Source organism: Phyllobates terribilis, unplaced genomic scaffold (genome assembly GCF_046119375.1).
Source record: "Phyllobates terribilis strain yellow unplaced genomic scaffold, ASM4611937v1 Scaffold_7__3_contigs__length_470593459, whole genome shotgun sequence".
Taxonomy (NCBI): Eukaryota; Metazoa; Chordata; class Amphibia; order Anura; family Dendrobatidae; genus Phyllobates; species Phyllobates terribilis.
In genome coordinates, this window is record NW_027362767.1 from 239,591,782 (window position 1) to 239,619,735 (window position 27,954).

A 27,954-nucleotide genomic window follows, 5' to 3' on the forward strand; every position below is an offset into this window, starting at 1 on the left:
TCCCCTTCCAATGGCGGGAGTACTTTCTCTATAAAAGGCACCTCTTCCAATATGGAGGTGCCCGTGCAAGGTTGTTGCTCTGTGATTCTTACTTTGCTTCAGCCCTCAGGTCCTCTGCAAGTCAGTCTTGTCCGCCAGTCTGATTTTCAGTCCAGTCCGCCAGTCTGACTACTTTCCAGCCCGACAGTCTGCCTTCAGTCCAGTCCACCAGTCTGTGTATGGGCTCTGCCCGCCTGCTTACCTGGAAGCACCTGCCTGTTACCTGCCGTGCCTGCCAGCCTGCTTACCTGGAAGCACCTGTCTGTTACCTGCCGTGCCCGCCAGCCTGCTTACCTAGAAGCACCTGCCTGTTACCTGCCGTGCCCGCTTGCCTGCCTTTACCTGCCGTGCCCACCTGCCTGCTTAACTGGAAGCACTTGCCTGTTATCTGTTGTGCCCGTCAGCTTGCCTACCCGGAGCACCTGTCTGGCTATCAGTCGAATCAGCCTTCCTGCCGTGCTCTTCCGCTGTACCGGTCAGTTCTTGCCTTCTGACCCGTGGAAGTCACCTGCTCTCATACAAGGTCAGTCCCAGAGTGGCACCTAGTCCCCCTGTTCAGTCCCTCTCTGGTTCACGGAGTCGACTGAGCCGCCATGCGACCCTGGTCAGGCCGAGTAGATACTTAGTCACGCCCCTCTTGTCCCTCCTTGCACCGCAGCACAGAGGTTCCACCACGCGGATCCGTAACAGTTTGCACGGGCCATGAAACCCGGTGCCTCCCAGGCTCCTTCGCTTTCTGACCTGTACCAGGAGGTTTCTCGTCTGAGATCCCAACAGGAAACTATCCCGACCTACCTGCACTCTGTCAACTCCCACCTGGACACACTGTCCATCCGACCTGTGTCCGTCTCGAGCTGAGCGGCACCTGCTCCGGCGGTGCCTCAGCCTACTGGTGCCATGGCATCAAGCTCTGGACCCCAGTTCTCTGCGTCTCCATGTTTTGGTGGTGACCCCATCTTATGTCGGGGTTTTCTAAACCAGTGCACGCTGCACTTTGAACTCCTGGCACATCAGTTTCCCTCCGACCGGGCCAAGGTGGCGTTCATCATGTCTCACCTCACCGGGGAAGCATTGGCATGGCTAAACCCCCTATGGGAAAGGGGGGATCCCCTGGTGTCCGATCTTCCGGCTTTCCTCACTCCCTTCCAGAAGGTCTTCGATGAGCCCGGACGGAAGACTTCTACTGCCTCCTCACTGCTCCGTCTCCGTCAAGGGAGTCTCACTGTGGGCCAGTATGCCATACAGTTCCGTACCCTCGCATCTGAGCTCGCCTGGAACAACGAGGCCTTGGTGTCCACCTTCTGGGAGGGTCTTTCCAGACGAATCAAGGATGAGCTAGCCGGTTGTGACATCCCTTCCACCCTGGAAGACCTGGTGTCACTAGCTACCCGGATTGACATCCGTTTCTTGGAACGCGTTAAGGAGACTACCCGGGAAAGAAGATTTCCTCTTCTCGCTCCGGTATTCCAGAAACCTGCCTCCCAACCAGCAATTCCCCGGGCACGCTCACCTGAACCCATGCAAATTGACCAAACCAAGATGGTCAGGTCTCGCCAGGAGCGAGCCGAAGGGAGTTGCTTCTACTGTGGCAGTTAGGAGCATCTGATCCGTTCCTGCCCGGTGAAGCCGGGACACTCCAGTGTCTAGGACCGCTCGGAGAGGTCGTCCTAGGCAAGAGTAAATCCTCTCCGTCCTTGACTCTATCTGTTTCTATTTCCAGTGGCGAGACCCGCTTCTTTGAGACCGCCCACCTGGATTCCGGAGCCGCTGGGAATCTAATTTCTCATGCCCTTGTGGAGCAGTATCAGATTCCTACCAAACGTCTGGCCGAACCATTGGCAGTCGCTTCCGTGGATGGGAGACTCCTTCCGGTGACCATCCTGCTCGTCACAGAACCTGTAACCCTTCAGGTGGGAATGCTGCACTAGGAAAGGATCTCCTTTCATGTGCTGTCCGGTCTCTCTCACTCCCTCTTGCTTGGTCTACCCTGGCTACAGAGACATGAACCCGTCCTGAATTGGCGATCTGGTGAGGTGCTCCGTTGGGGGCAGGATTGCCATGAGACCTGCCTGGTTCCGGTTCGTCCGGCTCGACCTCCGTCTAATCTACCTGGTCTGCTGGCACCCTACTGGTCCTATGCTGATGTTTTCGACAAGAAGGAAGCGGAGACACTACCACCTCATAGGCCGTATGATTGCCCCATCGACCTGGTACCCGGTGCTTCTCCTCCCCGCGGGCGTATCTACCCCTTGTCGCTGGCTGAGACCCGGGCCATGTCTGAGTATATCGAAGAGAATCTTGCTAGGGGATTTATTCCGAAATCTACTTCCCCGGCTGGAGCAGGATTCTTCTTCGTTAAAAAGAAAGACAGCTCGCTACAGCCGTGTATCGATTACAGGGGGCTTAACCAGATTACCATCAAGAATAAGTACCCCCTGCCTCTCATCTCGGAGTTGTTCGACTGCCTTAAAGGCGCGAGGGTCTTCACCAAGCTTGATCTTCGTGGGGCGTACAATTTGGTCCGCATCCGCCAGGGAGACGAGTGGAAGACAGCATTCAACACCCGGGACGGTCACTATGAATACTGCGTGATGCCCTTTGGTCTCTGTAATGCCCCAGGACATCTATGAGGTAGAGAACATTTTGGCCACCAAAAGGGTAAGAGGAAAAACCTTTTTTTCTGGTGGATTGGTAGGGGTTTGGCCCAGAGGAGAGGTCTTGGGAACCCAGGGAGAACATCCATGCCCCTCTTCTTCTTAAAGAATTTCTTGCTGGCCTAAAAAAGAGGGGGCGTAAATGGGGGAGTACTGTAGCGTCGGCGTCTCTGCCCCCTACCAGGCAGAAATGCCGTTCCCCTTATTGCCGCAGTCCTGCTCCGGTGTCTTCCGGCCTCCCTGCTGCTGCTGCTGGTGCGCGCTGTTTCCCCGGCACTGCGCTTAGGGTGGGCGCACGCTCCCTCCCTCTTAAAGGGGCCGCGCGTGCAGTCCTAAAAAGTCCCCGGCCGATGGCCGGGGGACTTTCTCTATAAAAGGCACCTCCTCCAATATGGAGGTGCTTGTGCAAGGTTGTTGCTCTGTGATTCTTACTTTGCTTCAGCCCTCAGGTCCTCTGCAAGTCAGTCTTGTCCGCCAGTCTGATCTTCAGTCCCGTCCGCCAGTCTGATCTTCAGTCCAGTCCGCCAGTCTGACTACTTTTCAGCCCGACAGTCTGCCTTCAGTCCAGTCCGCCAATCTGTCTATGGGCTCTGCCCGTCTGCTTACCTGGAAGCACCTGCCTGTTACCTGCCGTGCCTGCCAGCCTGCTTACCTGGAAGCACCTGTCTGTTACCTGCCGTGCCCGCCAGCCTGCTTACCTGGAAGCACCTGCCTGTTACCTGCCGTGCCCGCTTGCCTGCCTTTACCTGCCGTGCCCACCTGCCTGCTTACCTGGAAGCACCTGCCTGTTATCTGTTGTGCCCGCCAGCTTGCCTACCCGGAGCACCTGTCTGGCTATCAGCCGAATCAGCCTGCCTGACTACCTGGACCACCCGTCAGCCTTCCTGCCGTGCTCTTCCGCTGTACCTGTCAGTTCCTGCCTTCTGACCCGTGGGAGTCACCTGCTCTCATACAAGGTCAGTCCCAGAGTGGCACCTGGTCCCTCTGCTCGGTCCCTCCCTGGTTCACGGAGTCGACTGAGCCGCCGTGCGACCCTGGTCAGGCCGAGTAGATATGACGCGCCCAGGGGATGGAGAAACGACTCGGCACCCGGGCCTTGCTGTTGGTTTTGGGGGATGTTGCGGTGGCCTGCTCCCGGGCCCGTACCCTGGGGTCACTCTTAAAAGCAAGGTGTAATGCACACGCCCGGACTGACTGGCGTGTGCGTGTTTAGTGGTTCCACTGTGCCATGAACTGGAGAGTGCCTCGAGGGGCGTAACTAAGTATCTGCCCGATCCGACCAAGGTCGCACGATGGCATACGACGCCAGTGCACCAGGGAGGAACCGAGCAGAGGGACCAGGGTCTACTCCAGGTCAGACTCCAGACACGGCTGTTGACCCACACGGGGGAATACAGGAACAGGCAGACTAGAGCGCAGGCTGGGTAGAGTCCAGTACAGACTGGGAGACAAATTCAGAGCCGCAGATGCGGTAAACAAACAGAGTAAAGCGAAACCGCAGGTGCGGTAGACAAGGCTGAGCAGAGCAGAACCGCAGACGCGGTAGACAAGGCTGAGCAGAGCAGAACCGCAGACGCGGTAGACAAGGCTGAGCAGAGCAGAACCGCAGACGCGGTAGACAAGGCTGAGCAGAGCAGAACCGCAGACGCGGTAGACAAGGCTGAGCAGAGCAGAACCGCAGACGCGGTAGACAAGGCTGAGCAGAGCAAAACCGCAGACGCGGTAGACAAAGCTTGAGCAAAGCGAAACCGCAGACGCGGTAGACTGGGCTGAGCAAAGCAGAACCGCAGACGCGGTGGACAGGGCTGAGCAAAGCGAAACCGCAGACGCGGTAGACATGGCTGAGCAAAGCGAAACCGCAGACGCGGTGGACAGGGCTGAGCAAAGCGAAGCCGCAGACGCGGTGGACAGGGCTGAGCAAAGCGAAACCGCAGACGTGGTGGACAGGGCTGAGCAAAGCGAAACCGCAGACGCGGTGGACAGGGCTGAGCAAAGCGAAACCGCAGACGCGGTGGACAGGGCTGAGCAAAGCGAAACCGCAGACGCGGTGGACAGGGCTGAGCAAAGCGAAACCGCAGACGCGGTGGACAGGGCTGAGCAAAGCGAAACCGCAGACGCGGTGGACAGGACTGAGCAAAGCGAAACCGCAGACGCGGTGGACAGGGCAGAGCGGGCAAGAACCGCCGGAGTGGTAAGCAAGGCAGAGCAGAGTGGACAGGGCTCTGTTCACACGGAACAGACTGGAAGGGAAAGGCAGAACCAGGTACACACAGGCTACTTGCAATAAAGTAGCGAGTGGACTCTAAACTCACAAACGGGAGTACAGAGACAATGAGTAGGAGATAGGTACGGAATCAGATTCTGCAGGAAAAGGGAAGGTACGGACAAAGAGAAAATCAGGAAACAGGCTAGGAGAGTATTCAGACAAGAACAGACACAGCAGCAAGATACAGGAGCGGGTCTAGGTATGCGGCCCCTAGAAGGCGGAACGAACAGGCTAGGAGCGTGTACACACAGGCCTGGAAATATTGCCTCCAGGATAGGCAGAAGACAACAGGCTAGAAGATAATACAGACAGGACACAGTTCAGACACGGGACCTGGCATATCAGTGACCAGAAGCCAACTGACAGAACACAATGCTCAGGCAGGGATTCATTGGAGCAGCTGGGTTAAATACCAGGTGACAGACAGCAATAGGCTGAGGACGCACAAGGGGTGTGTCTGCAGTAGGTACAAGAAACAGGAAGTGATCGGGCTCCACCCTTAAACAGCAAAAACAGAGGCAAGCAGACAGCATGGAGGGAAGCCAGGCTAGCAGACTGGATTGGAGATTAAGTGCGCGCTCTTGCACAGTGGGAGATGAACCACTATGCAAGGACGCCGCCAGGTATGTTACACAAGGGAAGGTGAAAAGGTATATGGGAAAGGCGGAATGTTCGTGACGCCACCCGTGGTGTCTGGTGAGAGTCACCAGCGCTGCTACAGTCCTCTGAGGCCGGTGTTCAGGCAGCTTAGTTGGTGCGGCTCCCCACAGGTGGAGCGGGGCCTCAGAGCAGCGTAGAGGGAGAGGGTGTAGAATAGAGCACTGGCGGGTGCAGAGCCGTGGAGGAAAGAACAGACAGAGGCAGTTATTGAAGTCATCCGAGTCTTTACTCACGGTGGTGCTTTCTCAGCTCAGAGCTTCTCTCTGCTGTCACACGGCGAGCTGCGGCTGCCAGGGTGGGGTTCAGCACACTCCAGGTAATTCAGGAGCGCTTGACAGGACCCCCGCTCTAGTGTGTTCCTCTCTTGTAAACTTCTCCCGCCTTGTGTCCCTCACTGAGTCCCGTACGGCTACTGCGATGTCCCTTATGGGTAGCGTGTAGCTCCCGGACCGACTGGGAGCGCTTTTTGGTGACTTGTGGTGAGAATGTGGCGTAAGGCCGGGTCCCTCTGGATAAACTCAGATTAGGGCATACAGGTGGCGACTCCACTCCGTTCGTATCCCCCTGGGATCCACATAAGCCTCCGGACTTTTCCGACAGAGACGTGAAGTGCAAAGTCAGATAATCGGGGACCGGTACCCTCTCTTGCGGCAGGGTCTCTCTGGCAGGGCCAGAATAAGGTATGCAGGTGGCGACTCCGCTCCGTCCGCACCCCCTGAGATCCTTTCGCCTGTGGAGCCTAACTCCTCTGCTCCCCTCCTGGGCCTTCTTGGTTGGACTCTGACCAGGGACAGAGCCGGTTATAACTCTGCCCCAATCCCCCGTCTCGAGGCCTGAGACGGGGAACCGTGGACCCCTCAGCCGGCTGCAGCCTTGTGCTGACCTGCTGTCCCAAAGACCCACGACCAAAGACCCGGTTATAAAGATGGCCTCCAATTATATACGATTCTAATCAAGTGCTTAAGTAAAGTGCTTCCTCCACCCTCACTCACTACTTGGTTCCCCCTAACTTTGGTTCCCCTCAACTCCTCCATTCAGGCCCGGGACAGCACTATGGTGCTTTAGGCCCCCTTCAGAACTGGAGTGGTGTAGTGTTGAGTGTGTGGTGGGGGTCCTGTGTGGTACTCCATCCTTACCTGGGAGAGGAGATACCACACCTCATTCTGAAGTGCAGTACCCCTGTGGCGACTGAACCCTCAGGGGCGCCACAGATACTTAGTCACGTCCCTCTGGTCCCTCCTTGCACCGCAGCACCGAGGTTCCACCACCCGGATCCGTAACAACTGCTAGGATCTGATTGATGTGGTTCCCATCTTTAGCTTAGTTTTGGGAGACATATCTAAAAGAAATGGAATTTCTGGAGCTGGTAACCTGTTGAGTGATTAAAAGACTCAAAAATGCCCTCTTTCATGGGACCATTTCTGGTCAGTGGTCTGGCAACTTGGCAAAATGACACATTCTGAATTCTCCCCTTTAGTTCAGATGTTCTCCTTTAATTTCCTGCTGCCGGTAAATACAGTACATACAAAGAAAAATTAGTTGACTTATCAGCATATTTTATAACAGAGCTGCATGTAGTGATTGGCTTTGATATTGCATCAAAGTAAGTGAAGCCTTGCCCAGTAGATGATAATTCTCTACTTACTTCACATAAACCTTATAGTGCATTGGAAGATAGCTGAAGCCATTGGGTCCCAATGCAAAATCTATAAAAAGGCCCCCCACGATCGTTGGGTCCCCAGTGGTCGATGAAGCTACTGCTTCTGCATCTCACCTGATATAATTAATGCCTAAAGTCCAGATTTCCAGTTTTTACATTCTCATTTTTCAGGGTCATTGCACAGCAAAGCAGGGATATTCCTCCTTTTTGCTGCTCGTACAGGAACGTGTGCGGTTTTGGCATTTGGATGCTCATTAAATAATAAAGAATAACATGAACAGGAACAAACAACTGCAAGCTCAGCAAGATATGCACAGCCTCCTTCGTAATAAAGTGTTAAATTCCCAGCGCCTTTCAGAACTTATTATTTTGCTTGACCTACAAACCTACATACCGTGAGCTGTGCTGCATCAATAAGGAATGCACATATGCTCACACCGACGACGTTCATTGTGGAATCTCCAACCTACGTTGTCGTTCCAGTGCTCACATGCTCCTGAATACAGGCTCGGCTTATGTAATGACCGAGCCTGAATACTGGTGGAGGTGACACGCTGTTGGATCTCCATGCTCCCGTGGATGTCTGGTCATGGCTTTAGCTTTGAGGTAAAGAGCGGAGGTAGCAGTATCACCTGAGCCCTAAAGAGGCCATAGACCCTTTTTTTTTTTTTTTTTTTTACATAATGCCAGTAATAAAATGACATATTGTAGATAGGGGGCCCTGAATATATTTTGCATTGAGATCGGGAGCTTCAAGTTATACAGTACCTCTTTTTCCAATGGTGTCACCCTAAAGGCAGCATGGTGGTGCCACATAATCATTTACTCCACCAGCCTGGGCTTAAAGGATGTTTTAATAGTCCTTAGACTTATGGTGAATAAAAATAAAAAAATCAGCTTTGGGTTATGTTCACATATCGTTTTTAAGCTCCTGCGAACCCGCAGAGTTTTTCAATCAGTAGACACTTCAGGGAACGTTGAAGATTTTTTTCCTAAACCGTCTTTTGTGTTGCTTTTTCTGTCGGTTCCTGAGTATTTTTCCGATGGTTTTTGGAATGTTTCCCAATGTTTTTTTATTTTTTTATTTTTCCTGTCTTTTTTTTTCTCCCCATTGAATAATGAAGAAACCGCCAACGTTTTTTTTAGGCAAAAATTACGGCAAAAAGCTAAAAAAAAAAAACATCTTTGAGCTTTGCCATTGACATATAGTGTAAAATAAAGAGCATCTTCCGATCTGAAAACGCCAGAAGAATGGACTTCTTTTAACCTTTTGGTGTTTTTGGAAGCCTGAAGGGGTTAAAAGACATTCAGAATCCTGAACATAAGAACAGTGAGTGTTTTTTACGTAGAAATGTTCATTCTTTTCAGCATTTTCTCATAGGTTTTTCAGGTGATTTCCATGGCGGAATCCACCTGAAAAAGATGTCATGTGCGGATACTCTTACTTGCCTTCTGCAATGCCTCTCCACTGCCGCCCCCGGTCGGTCTTCGTTGACATAGCTGCAGTGGTGACATCACTACTTCACCAGTCATACCAACGTAGAAGACAAGAGTCATGGGTTACAGTCGTGACAACACTGTCGCAACTGTTTGTTTCCGAAATCCCATTTTCAATTACCCCATAAGTCAATATATGGAGGGCCCAATATCCAGGATATTCACCTACAAGCTAGAACAAAGAGCAGCTACAAAGAGCGTCTCTCACTCTGCAGGACCTGATGTGTCCATGAATTATACAGACAGCCCTTGCAGTACTTTATTTCCCCTGTGGTGTCGCTGTAGGGAAATCAAAGACTTCCTGCTGGTTTCCCCTACAAATTACAGCTGAGCAGGACACCGTGTGACCACCTTATTGTCAGGCGACCCTTCCTACATAGAAAGCAGATAGCCCTTATGCTGGGTTTACGACCACCGATCTGCTACATGCAAGGAAATCTGCAGCTGTTTAATGGCCCATTTAGGCAGTCCAACCATATATCCTTGTGAACAGAACGATTGTTAATAACTGGTTTGATGAATGAAAGTAGATCCAATTAATACATCTGGGCTTTTGTTTAGTGACCACATGCAAGTAATAAACCTGGAAAAGCTCTACAATCATTCACCCATGAAGAGATGGCCTCCAAGTTTGTTGAGTCAGCTTCCTTCATTGCTAAAAATATTAAGCTTCCATCCTGTGAACCTTAGTAACATTTAATGGTATCCATAATCTGCTGACAGTAGGGATCAGTTCAATGATCTCTTTTCTACAGCATCTTGCTGATATGTAATGCGTTTTAGAGTACAGTGATGCCTCCTCCAGACAACCAATCATAATTTTAGGGACAATCGTTTTCTTAAAGGATGATTGTTTCAAAGAAGAGGATGTTCTACACAAGGAATACAGGAATTGAAAAATGATCTATTGAGGTCTGATCTTTTCAAATTGGTGGTCATTTGTAGAAATGTCATGGTTTTCGGTTCAATAGATGTCAAAATGTCCTCCAATATGGAGAGTATAAATTATGGTACTGTTAGGAGGACAATAATTCTATAGGGTGGACAAGTCATCAATTTTGTCAATAATTTAGAAGGTCCTTCAGAAATCTTCAGAGGCAGTAGTTATGTACCTTAGTGAAGGAACTACACCCAGTGAGGCTTTTTTCTTAAGAGAATAGTTCAAATTGACGTAAGTGTGGGCGGGTCTGCCTGAAATGCAGATTATGGGTATGGATTGGACCCAAGCCGGAGAATGTGGCAGACACGGAGGTTGATGAGACAACAAATTCTTTTATTACTGGCCTCTTCCACCCGACCTGGATCAGTGATGAATGATCTGCTGCTCTACACAGTGTCTCTGCTCAGTCATGGGCCAAATTCTAGGCTAGTCTATACAACATGACACTCAATTAGCCCAGCCTCAACGCCCTAAAGGTGCTCTGGGACTGATGAGTCTTGGCCCTGTTGTCTGATCCATCTTGACCTTATTCTCTGTCTTGGACTTAGCAGCCTTTTACTCGGTCACAAGGTAACAGGCACACACCTAATAGTGTTTTTTGTCCCAACTAACCCTATTTATAAGGTTCAATTCTCCTGCCCCACAAATAACCTGGACAACCACTTTCAGGAGTTAGCACTGTTTTCTTGATGCATCAGGAGGCCGGGGTGCAAATCACCCCAGGGACAAAGTTGTATGGAGTTTACATGTAAGGAGCAAATTGAGAATGCTCACTTAAAATATTTTTAAACATGTTTTATATTTTTCTTTCTCACAGACTGTGGAAATGTGCAAAGCGGGGGCCATGATGAAGGAGAGTCAGAAGCCGGGTGGATAGAGGGAGCTGCCATATTGTTATCTGTGATATGTGTGGTGTGGGTGACGGCCTTCAATGACTGGAGTAAGGAGAAACAGTTCCGGGGACTGCAGAGTCGCATAGAACAAGAGCAAAGATTCTCCGTCATCAGAAATGCACAAGTCATTCAGATTCCCGTGGCTGAGCTCATTGTGGGAGACATCGCCCAGATCAAATATGGTGATTATATCCCACAAGGATGAATTTTTCTATACGATATGTTTTTTTCTCCTCATTTTCCAACTGCTTTCTTATGCCTCTTGAGCTCAGTGGAAAAATCACTGAAGATAAGAAAGTTTTCTGATGTAATTGTGATAATTCCAGAGTAACGTTTCGCCTCTTTTGTGACCTCTTGCGGTAGTGACTCACACATGTATACAGATCATTGCTCGAGAACAGCATTAATAATGCAGGAGAAGATGAACTTCATTCATTTTTTAATATTTTATTTTACGTTGCAGGCGACCTGCTGCCCGCAGATGGAGTTCTGATCCAGGGAAACGATCTTAAAATTGACGAAAGCTCGTTGACAGGAGAATCAGACCATGTGCGCAAGTCTGTAGAGAAAGACCCAATGCTGCTTTCTGGTGAGGACGTAAGACCTTATCTAATACAGTGAAAATTATATTTCAAAGGCCCCATAAATAATAGGTAGCCTCCGGGGTAATTTTTCTAGGACAACATCCTTTACTGAAACAGCTCAACCAAGCAATTTGGGTGGGGTTGTTAAGTTGGCACATCTTACTCCACCTTGGGTAACGAAAAGCCTGAAATGGGTTGTCCATTTTGGACAATCTCATTTTGGTAGAAATCCCCCAAGAATGACAAGCTGATCAAAGAGTGTCCTGCATCTCAGACCCCTGGTGCTCAGCTATTATCAGTCTAGAAATCTGGCAGAAATGGTTCAATACCTTGGTAGTACCATTACAGAAGAAATTACTACTGAAATAATGGGCCTTTATCCTGGGTCCTCTAGAGGGAAAGATAGTAGCCATCCTGCCCTAGGTCTAATAGATAGGATCTGGAATCCTCCTCCTCATTTCCTAATACGGAAGTCGAAATTGAGTTTCGGAACGTGACAATCCCTATTTTATAAAGGTGAAAGCCATCGTTAAAAGTGCACTTTTCTGGAAACACATTCATAAGAGGTAGGAGTTAATTTCGCAAAGTACAAAGTCTCCGTCCTTGACCAGGGTCACAATTACCATTTCCGTATGGGATTGTTTGTAATTTACTGTACCGAGTCAATAGAGGTATTATGATTTTGGCTGAATCGTGCTCATTGCTAAAAGCAAAGGGACAATTTTTATATTTACTGTTACTTTCCCTTATTCAATAAGCCAGAATGGCGTATTAAACATTGCACAAGCCAAAGGCTTAATTTTGTAGATAATGGCAGCAGATAGACCCAGACAGCAGGTGGACACAGCAGGAACCCCAATGACTGGCTCACGTTCACCTCTTTCTTCCTCCCTTATAACAGCCCTGGCATATTAAACATAATTGGACTGCAGGCACTTTGGCAAAGCTCGTAATGTGATCTGTGCTGTAATTCGTAACGTCAAGACCTCACTTGAACCAGGCAGGAGAGGGATGAAGATCTGTCCCTTCTGTCTAGTTGCAGTACTCATCATGAGTCATGTGTTGGCAGGTACCCATGTCATGGAGGGGTCTGGCAGGATGGTGGTGACAGCTGTTGGTGTAAACTCACAGACCGGGATCATTTTCACCTTGCTTGGAGCTGGTGGAGAAGAGGAAGAGAAGAAAGACAAGAAAGGTAAATTTCACAGTCTGAGTTACCTTAGTTATCATAAATCCATGTAGAAAACAAGATGTAGACATCTCCATGCTTCAGTGCTGACCTGGACTTCTGGCAGTAGAGAAGATCTACCGGTACATGGCATCTACATGGCATCATGGAAGACTTTTAGCTGAATGCTTCATTGGACATTGAGTGGATGAGAGTAAAATCGAAAAAAAAAATGCAGTATGTAGGTAGAGAAACTTCTCATGAGGAAATCAATCAGAAAGGCCATGTTACGTTCAGTTAAGCAATAGTCCCCAACCTTTCGCCTTCAGCTGGTGTAAACTGTCCTATAGCTGTAGACGTTTTGCAAGAAATGTTGACCCACAGGTTGTAGACCATTGGACTGGGGAAAAAAAGAATTTATGTAGATATAAACTGGTGGTGAGATGTATAACTTGAATTTTCTGGGACTCCCTTCTTATGTGGCAGAAGGGTCTTTGGACCAGTAGAGCTTGGATACGACTGCTACCTTTGTTGGAAGTGGACTTTTTAGGTCTACCGGTCCACCACCAATCTGGATGAGTTCTCTAAAATCATTATGGCATATAAAGTTTTACCCCATTAATTTACTTGTGCTGGATTTCTTATGATGGTTGACCAGACACACATTACATTAGAGTCATCTGGTTCATTAGACAGAGTAGTACCTATAATAGTGGATTCAGAGAGTAAAGCGCCTGATATCTTCTCTGGCTTTTGTTTTGTTGGTGGTAAATAGCAAAAAAAAAGAAGAAAAACTTTATTGATAAATTGATTTTTTTCCTATCTGTTTCTTTGCGTTTGTGTATGGAATAATTCTATTTGTCTTGACTCTTTTAAAAATAATAAAAGATATTGAACTCCAGAAATTAGAAATAGCACTAAATCGGGGCATTTTCAAATTTGCCGTAGGGTTCACAGAATTAGGTCCACAAAGCCTCGGAATACATCCTACTTAGTCTGTCTGCTCTAGACAAACTATCTAGACTTCAGTAACCTATGCAGATGGAGAGACCACGTCACATCATTATTTCCTTTGCCGCTATTTGGGGGTCATCCATACGTTTATTACAAAAAGACTAAAAAAAATTTGAGAAACTTGCCTTGACAAATGATGACACAATGGCATTTTTATTTTTGATCTCACCTCCTTGCTGGCCACTGCTTGTGTGGTGGTCAAGTCAACGTCGATTGCCTCTTTTCAAAACAGTTCTTCATGTCATCTGAGACATCTAACGATGAGGTACAGATATGGGGGCTACATCGGCAAATGTTTGGAAGTCTAGGTGCCTGCCCTGTTTTATGTCATAAGTGCCAGAATCCAGAGCAGTAATTAGGATTTAGTTCACGTGGAGCTTCATCCTATATCTAAAGACCTTGGATAAGTCAGAGTGGCTTGTTGGCATTGTCTCCTGGCATTTAGCACTAAAAGCACATGTTCCACCAGCCCCCATATACAGTTATATGAAAAAGTTTGGGCACCCCTATTAATCTTAAGCTTAATGTTTTCTTAAAATTGGTGTTTTTGCAACAGCTATTTCAGTTTGATATATGTAATAACTGTTGGACACAGTAATGCTTCTGCCTTGAAATGAGGTTTATTGTACTAACAGAAAATGTGCAATCTGCATTCAAACAAAATTTGACAGGTGCATAAGTATGGGCACCCTTATCATTTTCTTGTTTTAAATACTCCTACCTACTTTTTACTGACTTACTAAAGCACTTTTTTTGGTTTTGTAACCTCATTGAGCTTTTAACTTCATAGCCAGGTGTATGCAATCATGAGAAAAGCTACTTAAAGTGGCCACTTGCAAGTTGTTCTCCTGTTTGAATCTCCTCTGAAGAGTGGCATCATGGGCTCCTCAAAATAACTGTCAAATGATCTGAAAACAAAGATTATTCAACATAGTTGTTCAGGGGAAGGATACAAAAAGCTGTCTCAGAGATTTAACCTGTCAGTTTCCACTGTGAGGAACATAATAAGGAAATGGAAGAACACAGGGACAGTTCTTGTTAAGGCCAGAAGTGGCAGGCCAAGAAAAACATCAGAAAGGCAGAGAAGAAGAATGGTGAGATCAGTCAAGGAGAATCCTCAGACCACCTCCAGAAAGCTGCAGCATCAACTTGCTGCAGATGGTGTCACTGTGCATCGGTCAACTATACAACACACTTTGCACAAGGAGAAGCTGTATGGGAGAGTGATGCGAAAGAAGCCGTTTCTGCAAGCACGCCACAAACAGAGTCGGCTGAGGTATGCAAAAGCACATTTGGAGAAGCCAATTTCTTTTTGGAAGAAGGTCCTGTGGACTGATGAAACCAAGATTGAGTTGTTTGGTCATACAAAAAAGCGTTATGCATGGCGGCAAAAAAACACAGCATTTCAAGAAAAACACTTGCTACCCACTGTAAAATTTGGTGGAGGTTCCATCATGCTTTGGGGCTGTGTGGCCAATGCCGGCACCGGGAATCTTGTTAAAGTTGAGGGATGCATGGATTCCACTCAGTATCAGCAGATTCTTGACAATAATGTTCAAGAATCAGTGATAAAGATGAAGTTACGCAGGGGATGGATCTTTCAGCAAGACAATGATCCAAAACACCGCTCCAAATCTACTCAGGCATTCATGCAGAGGAACAATTACAATGTTCTGGAATGGCCATCCCAGTCCCCAGACCTGAATATCATTGAACATCTGTGGGATCATTTGAAGAGGGCTGTCCATGCTCGGCGACCATCAAACTTAACTGAACTGGAATTGTTTTGTAAAGAGGAATGGTCAAAAATACCTTCATCCAGGATCCAGGAACTTAAAAGCTACAGGAAGCGACTAGAGGCTGTTATTTTTGCAAAAGGAGGATCTACTAAATATTAATGTCACTTTTCTGGTGAGGTGCCCATACTTATGCACCTGTCAAATTTTGTTTGAATGCAGATTGCACATTCTCTGTTAGTACAATAAACCTCATTTCAAGGCAGAAACATTACTGTGTCCAACAGTTATTACATATATCAAACTGAAATAGCTGTTGCAAAAACACCCAATTTTATAAAACATTAAGTTTAAGATTAATAGGGGTGCCCAAACTTTTTCATATAACTGTATACTATGCATAGTATAGATGCTGACTGTATGTGCCCCTATCTCACTCAAATTTCCAATAACAGGTTCAGCATTCATGTTTTTTGGAACAGAATAAGGTTGGCAGCAGTTTATCTCATAGCAGATTAAAAAAATCATGTATGTTGGATTTCCTTTTTCTCCAAACATCTTCCTGTTGGGGAATAGATGGGATCTCTATATTTTTATATTTTTCTTTATATATGCAATTAAAAGTTTAAGACCACAATAAAATTATACATAAATGGTAGATGGTAAATGGCTAAGATGGAAGGGATAATTTGAGAAAATAGCCACAAATTGTGATTTGTTCATTGTGTTATGTTGAGACAATACATTTTCATGTGACATTTTGCTGTAATATTGTGTGATCCTGAGATGTTTTGTGCAGAACGAATGATTTTCATTGTCATTTAAATTAAGTTAATTCCCAATTATGCATGGTTGGCTATTGGGGTAGCATTGTACCCCATAGCGGTACCTATAATCCTAACAATTATACATTAAAAGTACTAACATTTAAGGAGTCAGAAAGGATTGTCATTTAAACATGGGAAGTAAAATGAGTGGCAGGAGCTACACAGAGCTTTTTTATTATCCCAGTACCTGTATGGGTTTTCTCCAAATACTCCAGGTCCTTCCAATACACCAAAAACATACTAATTAGTTATTGTAATAGTCCAGCCTAAAATATATACTATGCAATATGATAGATCAATTACCAATCTTTGGTCCACTTTTTTTTTAATAGTATCTGACATTCATAGACTACGGGAAATGCAACTACTGCTGCAAGATTTATAAGTTGCAGCAGTGGTTGTCAAAACCACACCCCCCTGAGTAATACTCCCCAGCTATTGGCTGTAGATATAGAGCACTGATGTCATTTCTTCTCATGTCACCCCTGCATTGAAGTGATTGTACTCCACCAATCTGCTTAACCAAAGCATTTCTTTGAATGCTTTCATTATTACAGCCCAAAATAAAATGAACATAAAATATGCAATTTTTTTCAACTGTGAGATTCCAAATCACTACAGTTCTGAGCAGGACGCAATAATTCAACGTAATTCTAGATTACTGTACTGCAGATTACAAAAAAAATGAAATCACTTCATTTCCTGTTCATTGGAATGGATTGATCAGATTGTGAGAAGCTGCCTGTCCTGTCTCCATTCCATCAGTCCTTCTCAGTTCCATGTAAAGGATTGCTTTGGCTGCCCAGCATGAACCATCCTGCCATGTAACACTTGTCTACTTGTGTGGTTACAGTGTACTGTCTTGTTTGTTTTCAAGTGTTGTGTTTGTCACCCCTCTTTTGTTGTAGGAAAGCAGCAGGATGGGGCAGTGGAGAATATTCAAAATAAAGGTAATGTGTCAAGCGTGCCAAATGTGATTGTGACCTGATCTCAGCATACAGATTAGTCCTTTGCCTTTGCAGTCAAAGATGGAAGCTGTCAGCGATGTATCGCGTACTGGACTGCTTGCTGCAGTTTTGATAAAATCCCTGTTTTATCTGCAGTTCTCTGAATGCTGAGCTCTGTATAACCCCACGCACAAAACTGATAGGCGCCTTTTGTGTACACTGTGCATAGGCAGAAAGCTGGCAATCAGTGGTGGGGGTGTTGTTACACAGAGCTCATGAATATGGAGGATACCTGGCAGCAGATTTACTAGTCCTCTAGTGATAATCTCCTGCTGATAAATCAGTAATCAGTCCAGTAAGTGATACATCGCTGGTATCAGGGTCTCTGTCTCTACGTTATGCTGCTTTCAGATTAGGTGGCAAAAGCCTGGTAATAGATTCCCTTTAACTGCTTTAGAAGTTATTATGAAGTATCCAAGAAGGTTTGTCACTACTCTACTCGACCTTTGGGGCTTTCCAAGCATTGGCAGATCTTCTGTGCCTTGCAGAAATCTTGGTCCTGGTTTGGGTTCAGCCTTGTGGTTTGGCAATAGGCATAGACTTTTTTCCCTTTATGAAATACTAAGGTTGGTTAGAACCTCAGTTCACATGTCTTGAGATAGAAGGATACTCCACATTGTCTAGAAGAAAAAAGGTTTCACCATCAACGCAGAAGGGATTCTTTACTGTAAGAGCAGTGAGACTATGGAACTAAAGAATGCTGTGATGAATAATTATCTAAGGCATTTTGGACTGTGGTGCAATGAGCTCATCAGACTAAATTGCTCTGAGGGTTCACTCTCAATCTCCACAGAACAAGTGCTATTTCTGTGATAGATCACCAACCATTATATGATCAAGCACATGGGAGACTATAGCTGTGCCTGTATTCTGTGAGTGCCAAACTCCCTTCACCTATATATGTATCTTACTCCTTCCTTTATTCAGAGAAAATCCTTCCATTGATCCAATGGTGGATCATCTACTGGGATTTAGTAACACAGAGATTGCTGCTGATTGGTCACCACTGTGCATTCTGTCTATAAAGTTGAAAAAAAAAATGTTTCGATAATACACAATAACATTAAAGAAAATTACTGAAATTTTGCCTTTAATAAAGTTCTCTCCTTTGATCCCATCTTGACTGTTATTGCAATCAAAAAATTCTATACACATCTCCGGAGATTAGTCAAGATCGGTCTATTCTGTAAGGCAACTGGCTGCAGCAGGAGCCCTCCCCCACTGCTCTGTTTGCCATAGGAATCAATGATTTCTTAACTGTCCTGTTAATTACTGATTACTGATTCCATGGCCCACCTCTGCCACAGGGGGGGCTTGTTAAGTGCTTGTATTAAGGAGGGGACCAAAGGATGAAGGTAACTAATCCAACACTACAAGCAGATATACTGTAGTCCCCACTCAAGGACCAGTGCTTAATACTGAAGGGGGTTGTCTAGTCAAAACAAGTTATCTATTCATAGGATAGATGATAACTTATTGATCAATGGGGGTCCGATGGTTGGGATGTGCACGGATCAGCAGAACACGGCACTTCTATCCTGTTACAATGGAGCGCAGTGCGCATTCTCGACCTCCGCTCTATGAATTCCCTATCGGGCTGTCGAGCAGAGCGCTCGGCTTTTTCTGGTAGCCCCACGGAGATGGTCGGGCATCTGACCTGCTGCTCCATTTTGTAACAGAGATAAAAATTCTCCCTTCTGATGATCGGTGCAAATCCCAGGGGGTCGGACCCACCACGAATCAGTAAGTTATTGCCTATCCGGCAGACAGGTGATAACTTCTTTTCACCGGACAACTCCTTTAAGTTGGCGTTACATATCAGATTGCTTTTAACTGAATGTTCCTTTGGCAGACGGCTAAAGAAAAAACAGAAAAGAGGCGCACCCTGTGTAAGGGTAATTAGGGAGATGATAGGATGTGAACCGCTCACCTGGGTGAGTTGTATGGAAGCAAACACTGGAAGGCTACTGCACTCACACTACCCGGGTGGGGAGGAAAATACAAGGTATTGGAGAAGGATCGGCGGTGGTGTCAATGCGCTGCCAAGGATGTCACAGGTTTTGAAAAACTATTAAAAACAACGCGTTTCGGAGTTGATCAACTCCGAAACGCATTGTTTTTAATAAATTTGTTTTTTTCAATACCTGTGACATCCTTGGTAGCGCATGGACACCACCGCCGATCCTTCTCCAATACTTTGGCAGACGGCTATCTCTTCTGACTTCCTGAGCCCTTGGCAAAAGACGGGAGGAGAAAGCTGCTAGGGATAGTGACCTAACTTCCCGGAAAACAAAAAAAATGGGAATCAAAACTGCAAATGCGCCAGCCATCTCCGCCCCAATATCAACTGTCGGGAGGCCCCCGAATTGGCAACTTTTACCTAATAGGGGGCCTTTGGTCTATGTCTTAAGTTGGAGGACTCCTCTTACCTTCCACCGGTTAGGTGTCAATAAATGTTGACATACTTCTCTCGGACATTAATATCAAGTGTTATAATATTTTACTGTAAGCTGCTATTGATTAGTCCTTCTCAGCGGAAGAACGGACGTACGGCTATGTGTGTTCTTTCTTCTTCTGTTTATTTCGGCACAATGGTTTGAGCACAGCATGGAGGCCCTCAGCCAATCAGGCTGCTCATTCTTCCCTGCCCACTTCATAGCGGAGGAATGAGACACAACAGGGTGTGTTCTGCTGCAGCGAGAAGGCTTGACAGGGCTCCTATTGTGGGCCTGCATTTATACGCCTCAGGTGCGTTGTTTTGGTGGAGGCCTGATGGTCGAATAGCTGCCTCCATCCAGCAGCATAATTGTATGACAACAATGCCATCTCGGTAGGGCACACTGGCAGCTTAAAAATGGATATGAGGAATTGAAAATATTCGCACTACCCGGCGGAACACTTACAATTACAGCTTAAAAATATTAACGCAGTGTTAAAAAGATTGAGATTGGACACACAGTTCCTGACGCACATTCCTCAGGTGAATAATCAACTTTCCATTATGAATCATTGGCAAAATGTTCTCAACCCCTCACCGGAATTCAGGAAGGTGCTCCGATCAATACTTTCGATTTTCACAAAATTTGAAGCCCTTCTTGATTCCTAAATGTGCTTCATTAAGTATAGGATTTCCCTGCAGCACTCCCGCAGGGGAAATAAAGAATTACACCATTTCATTTGAAATTAATGGTCTTTCCATGAGCTGCGGAGACATAACCTGGTTACCTAGTGCTCTTATCTGACTAATTAATGAGGGATTTGATTTGGGCTCTATTTATCTCCCCTTTAAAGAGGGTGTCTTATTATTATTTTTTGCAGATAGAACAAAACTGTGTGAAGTCATAAACAGTAGAAGATATGCTATAAATGGATTTAGATGGAGATGTTTGGGCAGAGGAATTGAAATGAGGTTTACTTCCATTAAAGGGAGGCAGTCAGCAAAAAACGACTGTACAAACCTAGCACAGGCGCTCAGTAAGCCCTTGATGTATCCAAGCACTTCAATGCATCTTCCCACCTAATTGTTTTCTGTCTATCGCTGTCCCTCCTCTGACTCCTGGAAGGTGGAGATAAATACAAAAGAAGGGTGCACCGAGCGCCTATGCTTGGTTTGAACAGTCATTTTGTACTTATAGGTTTCCAATATAGTTATGTGCTTGGGAAGGTTAAAGGGAATCTGTCAGCAGGTTTTGCTATTTAATCTGAGTGCCGTGAGTTGTAGGGTCAGAAACCCTGATTCCAGCGATGTATCACTTACTGGGCTGCTTAGTGCAGTTTTGATAAAATCCCTGTTTTCTCTGCTGTAAATCTAGCAGTGCTATAAATACTGAGCTCTGCATAACCTCACCCCTACACCAGTTATTGGCAGCAAGCTGCCAATTAGTGGTGAGGGCGGGGTTACACAGATTAGCCTGACTGGTGTGCATGTGAGACCTAATCCTGCAGTGAGAATCTCCTGCTGATAAAACACTGCTTGTATTGAAACTATAGAACACAGCCTAATAAGTGACACATCCTTGGAATCAGGCTCTCTGGCCCTACATTATGCTGCTATCAGATTAAATAGTAAAAATCTGCTGACAGATTCCTTTTAAATGCCAACCACCACTACATATTAAATGAGGAAAAACTAGATAAAATTGTGATGAGGAAGTCTTACCAATATTACAGAAAACTGGACAGAAAAGAGTGTCAGGCAGCTGCGGCAAAGTCAACTAATGTTATGGAATGCATAAAAAGGGGCAAGGATGCACATAATGAACACATAGTAGTACCACTTTACAAAGTTTCTTATTGTCATGTGAACTATTGATTGATGAAGAATTAAAGCGACATTTACACTTTAGGGTTTACTAGAACTGTAAATGGGTTGGTGACACACAGTCACTCCGATTCATGTTTGGATTTTTCTTCCGCCTCATATCCTGTAGTATATTAGATTAAACTTGATGGACTTTTGCCTTTTTTTTTTTCAATCCCTGAATTTGAATATTTCGGAAGTAATGTTATATTCACCAATTGATCACTTTTCGGAAAACCGATTGAGGAGGACAATACAATGGCCAGGCTGAATAGGACAAAACTTGGTGTAGGTCACCATGACTTCCTTATAAAATGGACCATAGAGACATTCAATAACTCTGGATTTTCCTGTTCTTTTTTTTTTTTTTTTTAGCTAAAAAGCAGGATGGCGCCGTTGCCATGGAAATGCAGCCGCTGAAAAGTGCAGAAGGTGGAGAGATGGAGGAACGGGAGAAGAAAAAAGCCAGCATTCCTAAAAAGGAGAAGTCCGTGTTACAGGGGAAACTCACCAAGCTGGCAGTGCAAATAGGAAAAGCAGGTAACAATGAGGACCGCAGTTATGGATGAAATGGATGTACTCACAGATATTACATTTGACTCCTTAGAGTCTACATACAAGAGAACCAGCCAATTGTGTAAGCCTTAGCCTTATGTTCTATGACCTTATGTTCTGTTAACAATGGTGGTCTAAGGTGTGCGACAATGATAAAAAAAAACATTTTAAAGTCAAACTTTGGGCTGATAATACTAAGAAAAAGTCTTAGATTTTCAGCAATATTCACTGTGTAGTTTAGGTAAGCTATGGAAGGGGTTGGTCTTGGAGATCTTGGACATGAGTGATCCAACTGATGGTGGAGATTGGGAAGAAGGACTTGAGAAGAAGTGGTCAGGAATGTGTAGGACGTAAGCAAGGAGTGGTGTGGCACATGGTAGAGCTAGGAAAGGAGTGGTGTGGCACATGGTAGAGCTAGGAAAGGAGTGGTGTGGCACATGGTAGAGCTAGGAAAGGAGTGGTCAAGCACATGGTAAAGCTAGGAAAGGAGTGGTCTGGCACATGGAAGAGCTAGGAAAGGAGTGGTCAGGCACATGGTAGAGCTGGAAAAGGAGTGGTCAAGCACATGGTAGAGCTAGGAAAGGAGTGGTGTGGCACATGGTAGAGCTAGAAAAGGAGTGGTCTGGCACATGGTAGTGCTAGGAAAGGAGTGGTCAGGCACATGGTAGTGCTAGGAAAGGAGTGGTCAGGCACATGGTAGTGCTAGGAAAGGAGTATTCTGGCACATGGTAGTGCTAGGAAAGGAGTGGTGTGGCACATGGTAGTGCTAGGAAAGGAGTGGTGTGGCACATGGTAGTGCTAGGAAAGGAGTGGTGTGGCACATGGTAGTGCTAGGAAAGGAGTGGTCTGGCACATGGTAGTGCTAGGAAAGGAGTGGTGTGGCACATGGTAGTGCTAGGAAAGGAGTAGTCTGGCACATGGTAATGCTAGGAAAGGAGTGGTGTGGCACATGGTAGTGCTAGGAAAGGAATGGTCTGGCACATGGTAGAGCTAGGAAAGGAGTGGTGTGGCACATGGTAGTGCTAGGAAAGGAGTGGTGTGGCACATGGTAGTCCTAGAAAAGGAGTGGTCTGGCACATGGTAGTGCTAGGAAAGGAGTGGTGTGGCAAATGGTAGTGCTAGGAAAGGAGTGGTCTGGCACATGGTAGTGCTAGGAAAGGAGTGGTGTGGCACATGGTAGTGCTAGGAAAGGAGTGGTGTGGCACATGGTAGTGCTAGGAAAGGAGTGGTGTGACACATAGTAGTGCTAGGAAAGGAGTGTTCTGGCACATAGTAGAGCTAGAAATTGAGTGGTCTGGCACATAGAGCTAGAAATTGAGTGGTCTGGCACATGGTATAGCTAGGAAAGGAGTGGTTTGGCATATGGCAGAGCTAGGAAAGGAGTGGTCTGGCACATGGTATAGCTAGGAAAGGAGTTGTCTGGCACATAGTAGAGCAAGAAATTGAGTGGTCTGGCACATGGTATAGCTAGGAAAGGAGTGGTCTGGCACATGGTAGAGCTAGGAAAGGAGTGGTCTGGCACATGGTAGAGCTAGGAAAGGAGTGGTCTGGCACATGGTAGAGCTAGGAAAGGAGTGGTCTGGCACATGGTATAGCTAGGAAAGGAGTGGTCTGGCACATGGTAGAGCCAGGAAAGGAGTGGTGTGGCACATGGTAGAGCTAGGAAAGGAGTGGTCTGGCACATGGTATAGCTAGGAAAGGAGTGGTGTGGCACATGGTAGAGCTAGGAAAGGAGTGGTCTGGCACATGGAAGAGCTAGGAAAGGAGTGGTCTGGCACATGGTAGTGCTAGGAAAGGAGTGGTCAGGCACATGGTAGTGCTAGGAAAGGAGTGGTGTGGCACATGGTAGTGCTAGGAAAGGAGTGGTCAGGCACATGGTAATGCTAGGAAAGGAGTGGTGTGGCACATGGTAGTGCTAGGAAAGGAGTGGTGTGGCACATGGTAGTGCTAGGAAAGGAGTGGTGTGGCACATGGTAGTGCTAGGAAAGGAGTGGTCTGGCACATGGTAGAGCTAGGAAAGGAGTGGTGTGGCACATGGTAGAGCTAGGAAAGGAGTGGTCTGGCACATGGTAAAGCTAGGAAAGGAGTGGTCAGGCACATGGTAGTGCTAGGAAAGGAGTGGTCAGGCACATGGTAGTGCTAGGAAAGGAGTATTCTGGCACATGGTAGTGCTAGGAAAGGAGTGGTCTGGCACATGGTAGTGCTAGGAAAGGAGTGGTCAGGCACATGGTAGTGCTAGGAAAGGAGTGGTCAGGCACATGGTAGTGCTAGGAAAGGAGTATTCTGGCACATGGTAGTGCTAGGAAAGGAGTGGTGTGGCACAAGGTAGTGCTAGGAAAGGAGTGGCGTGGCACATGGTAGTGCTAGGAAAGGAGTGGTCTGGCACATGGTAGAGCTAGGAAAGGAGTGGTGTGGCACATGGTAGTACTAGGAAAGGAGTGGTCTGGCACATGGTAGTGCTAGGAAAGGAGTGGTCTGGCACATGGTAGAGCTAGGAAAGGAGTGGTGTGGCACATGGTAGTACTAGGAAAGGAGTGGTGTGGCACATGGTAGTGCTAGAAAAGGAGTGGTCTGGCACATGGTAGTGCTAGGAAAGGAGTGGTGTGGCACATGGTAGTGCTAGGAACGGAGTGGTCTGGCACATGGTAGTGCTAGGAAAGGAGTAGTGTGGCACATGGTAGTGCTAGGAAAGGAGTAGTCTGGCACATGGTAGAACTAGGAAAGGAGTGGTGTGGCACATGGTAGTGCTAGGTAAGGATTGGTCTGGCACATGGTAGTGCTAGGAAAGGAGTGTTCTGGCACATAGTAGAGCTAGAAATTGAGTGGTCTGGCACATAGTAGAGCTAGAAATTGAGTGGTCAGGCACATGGTAGTGCTAGGAAAGGAGTGGTGTGGCACATGGTAGTGCTAGGAAAGGAGTGGTGTGGCACATGGTAGTGCTAGGAAAGGAGTGGTGTGACACCTAGTAATGCTAGGAAAGGAGTGTTCCGGCACATAGTAGAGCTAGAAATTGAGTGGTCTGGCACATAGTAGAGATATAAATTGAGTGGTCTGGCACATGGTATAGCTAGGAAAGGAGTGGTCTGGCATATGGTAGAGCTAGGAAAGGAGTGGTCTGGCACATGGTATAGCTAGGAAAGGAGTGGTCTGGCACATGGTATAGGTAGGAAAGGAGTGGTCTGGCACATGGTAGAGCTAGGAAAGGAGTGGTCTGGCACATGGTAGTGCTAGGAAAGGAGTGGTCTGGCACATGGTAGTGCTAGGAGAGGAGTGATGTGGCACATGGTAGTGCTAGGAAAGGAGTGGTGTGGCACATGGTAGTGCTAGGAAAGGAGTGGTGTGGCACATGGTAGTGCTAGGAAAGGAGTGGTGTGGCACATGGTAGTGCTAGGAAAGGAGTATTCTGGCACATACTAGAGCTAGAAATTGAGTGGTCTGGCACATGGTATAGCTAGGAAAGGAGTGGTCTGGCATATGGTAGAGCTAGGAAAGGAGTGGTCTGGCACATGGTATAGCTAGGAAAGGAGTGGTCTGGCACATGGTATAGCTAGGAAAGGAGTGGTCTGGCACATGGTAGAGCTAGGAAAGGAGTGGTCTGGCACATGGTAGTGCTAGGAAAGGAGTGGTGTGGCACATGGTAGTGCTAGGAGAGGAGTGATGTGGCACATGGTAGTGCTAGGAAAGGAGTGGTGTGGCACATGGTAGTGCTAGGAAAGGAGTGGTGTGGCACATGGTAGTGCTAGGAAAGGAGTGGTGTGGCACATGGTAGTGCTAGGAAAGGAGTGGTGTGGCACATACTAGAGCTAGAAATTGAGTGGTCTGGCACATGGTATAGCTAGGAAAGGAGTGGTCTGGCATATGGTAGAGCTAGGAAAGGAGTGGTCTGGCACATGGTAGAGCTAGGAAAGGAGTGGTATGGCACATGGTAGAGCTAGGAAAGGAGTGGTCTGGCACATGGTAGAGCTAGGAAAGGAGTGGTGTGGCACATGGTAGAGCTAGGAACGGAGTGGCCTGGCACATGGTAGAGGTGGGGAAGGAGTGGTCTGGCACTTGTTAGAGCTAGAAGAGGAGTGGTCTGGCACATGGTATAGGTAGGAAAGGAGTGGTCTGGCACATGTTAGAACTGGAAGAGGAGTGGTCTGGCACATGGTAGAGCAAGTTAAGTAGTGGTCTGGCACATATTAGAACTAGAAAAGGAGTGGTCTGGCACATAGTAGAGGTGGGGAAGGAGTGGTTTGGGACATGGTAGAGGTGGAGAAGGACTGGTTTGGCACATGGTAGAGCTAGCAAAGGAGTGGCCTGGCACATGGTAGTGCTAGGAAAGGAGTAGTGTGGCACATGGTAGTGCTAGGAAAGGAGTAGTCTGGCACATGGTAGAACTAGGAAAGGAGTGGTGTGGCACATGGTAGTGCTAGGTAAGGATTGGTCTGGCACATGGTAGTGCTAGGAAAGGAGTGTTCTGGCACATAGTAGAGCTAGAAATTGAGTTGTCTGGCACATAGTAGAGCTAGAAATTGAGTGGTCAGGCACATGGTAGTGCTAGGAAAGGAGTGGTGTGGCACATGGTAGTGCTAGGAAAGGAGTGGTGTGGCACATGGTAGTGCTAGGAAAGGAGTGGTGTGACACCTAGTAATGCTAGGAAAGGAGTGTTCCGGCACATAGTAGAGCTAGAAATTGAGTGGTCTGGCACATAGTAGAGATATAAATTGAGTGGTCTGGCACATGGTATAGCTAGGAAAGGAGTGGTCTGGCATATGGTAGAGCTAGGAAAGGAGTGGTCTGGCACATGGTATAGCTAGGAAAGGAGTGGTCTGGCACATGGTATAGCTAGGAAAGGAGTGGTCTGGCACATGGTAGAGCTAGGAAAGGGGTGGTCTGGCACATGGTAGTGCTAGGAAAGGAGTGGTGTGGCACATGGTAGTGCTAGGAGAGGAGTGATGTGGCACATGGTAGTGCTAGGAAAGGAGTGGTGTGGCACATGGTAGTGCTAGGAAAGGAGTGGTGTGGCACATGGTAGTGCTAGGAAAGGAGTGGTGTGGCACATGGTAGTGCTAGGAAAGGAGTGGTGTGGCACATGGTAGTGCTAGGAAAGGAGTATTCTGGCACATACTAGAGCTAGAAATTGAGTGGTCTGGCACATGGTATAGCTAGGAAAGGAGTGGTCTGGCATATGGTAGAGCTAGGAAAGGAGTGGTCTGGCACATGGTATAGCTAGGAAAGGAGTGGTCTGGCACATGGTATAGCTAGGAAAGGAGTGGTCTGGCACATGGTAGAGCTAGGAAAGGAGTGGTCTGGCACATGGTAGTGCTAGGAAAGGAGTGGTGTGGCACATGGTAGTGCTAGGAGAGGAGTGATGTGGCACATGGTAGTGCTAGGAAAGGAGTGGTGTGGCACATGGTAGTGCTAGGAAAGGAGTGGTGTGGCACATGGTAGTGCTAGGAAAGGAGTGGTGTGGCACATGGTAGTGCTAGGAAAGGAGTATTCTGGCACATACTAGAGCTAGAAATTGAGTGGTCTGGCACATGGTATAGCTAGGAAAGGAGTGGTCTGGCATATGGTAGAGCTAGGAAAGGAGTGGTCTGTCACATGGTATAGCTAGGAAAGGAATGGTCTGGCACATGGTACAGCTTGGAAAGGAGTGGTCTGGCACATGGTAGAGCTAGGAAAGGAGTCGTCTGGCACATGGTATAGCTAGGGAAGGACTAGTCTGGCACATGGTAGAGCAATGTAAGTAGCGATCTGGCAAGGAGTGGCCTGGCACATGGTAGAGGTGGGGAAGGAGTGGTCTGGCACTTGTTAGAGCTAGAAGAGGAGTGGTCTGGCACATGGTATAGGTAGGAAAGGAGTGGTCTGGCACATGTTAGAACTGGAAGAGGAGTGGTCTGGCACATGGTAGAGCAAGTTAAGTAGTGGTCTGGCACATATTAGAACTAGAAAAGGAGTGGTCTGGCACATAGTAGAGGTGGGGAAGGAGTGGTTTGGCACATGGTAGAGGTGGAGAAGGACTGGTTTGGCACATGGTAGAGCTAGCAAAGGAGTAGCCTGGCACATGGTAGAGCAATGTAAGTAGTGGTCTGGCAAAGAGTAGAACAAGAAAATGAGTGGCCTGGCACATGGTAGAGGTGGGGAAGGAGTGGTTTGGCACATGGTAGAG

The 27,954-nt window shown here is 47.0% G+C and overlaps 1 protein-coding gene across 6 annotated transcripts in view; it reads left to right on the plus strand.

Annotated features, from left to right (window-relative positions):
• Positions 1 to 27,954, plus strand: part of ATP2B3 (ATPase plasma membrane Ca2+ transporting 3) — a 303,376-nt gene that overhangs the window by 216,367 nt on the left and 59,055 nt on the right. For 4 of the 6 annotated variants that reach the window (XM_073639937.1, XM_073639932.1, XM_073639935.1 and 1 more), the window contains 5 exons: positions 10,534 to 10,791; positions 11,073 to 11,198; positions 12,263 to 12,388; positions 16,847 to 16,888; positions 21,621 to 21,785. In XM_073639937.1, coding sequence (XP_073496038.1) covers positions 10,534 to 10,791; positions 11,073 to 11,198; positions 12,263 to 12,388; positions 16,847 to 16,888; positions 21,621 to 21,785 — 717 coding nt within the window. The remainder of the gene's footprint in view (positions 1 to 10,533; positions 10,792 to 11,072; positions 11,199 to 12,262; positions 12,389 to 16,846; positions 16,889 to 21,620; positions 21,786 to 27,954) is intronic. The other 2 variants (XM_073639934.1, XM_073639936.1) reach the window with 1 other exon arrangement.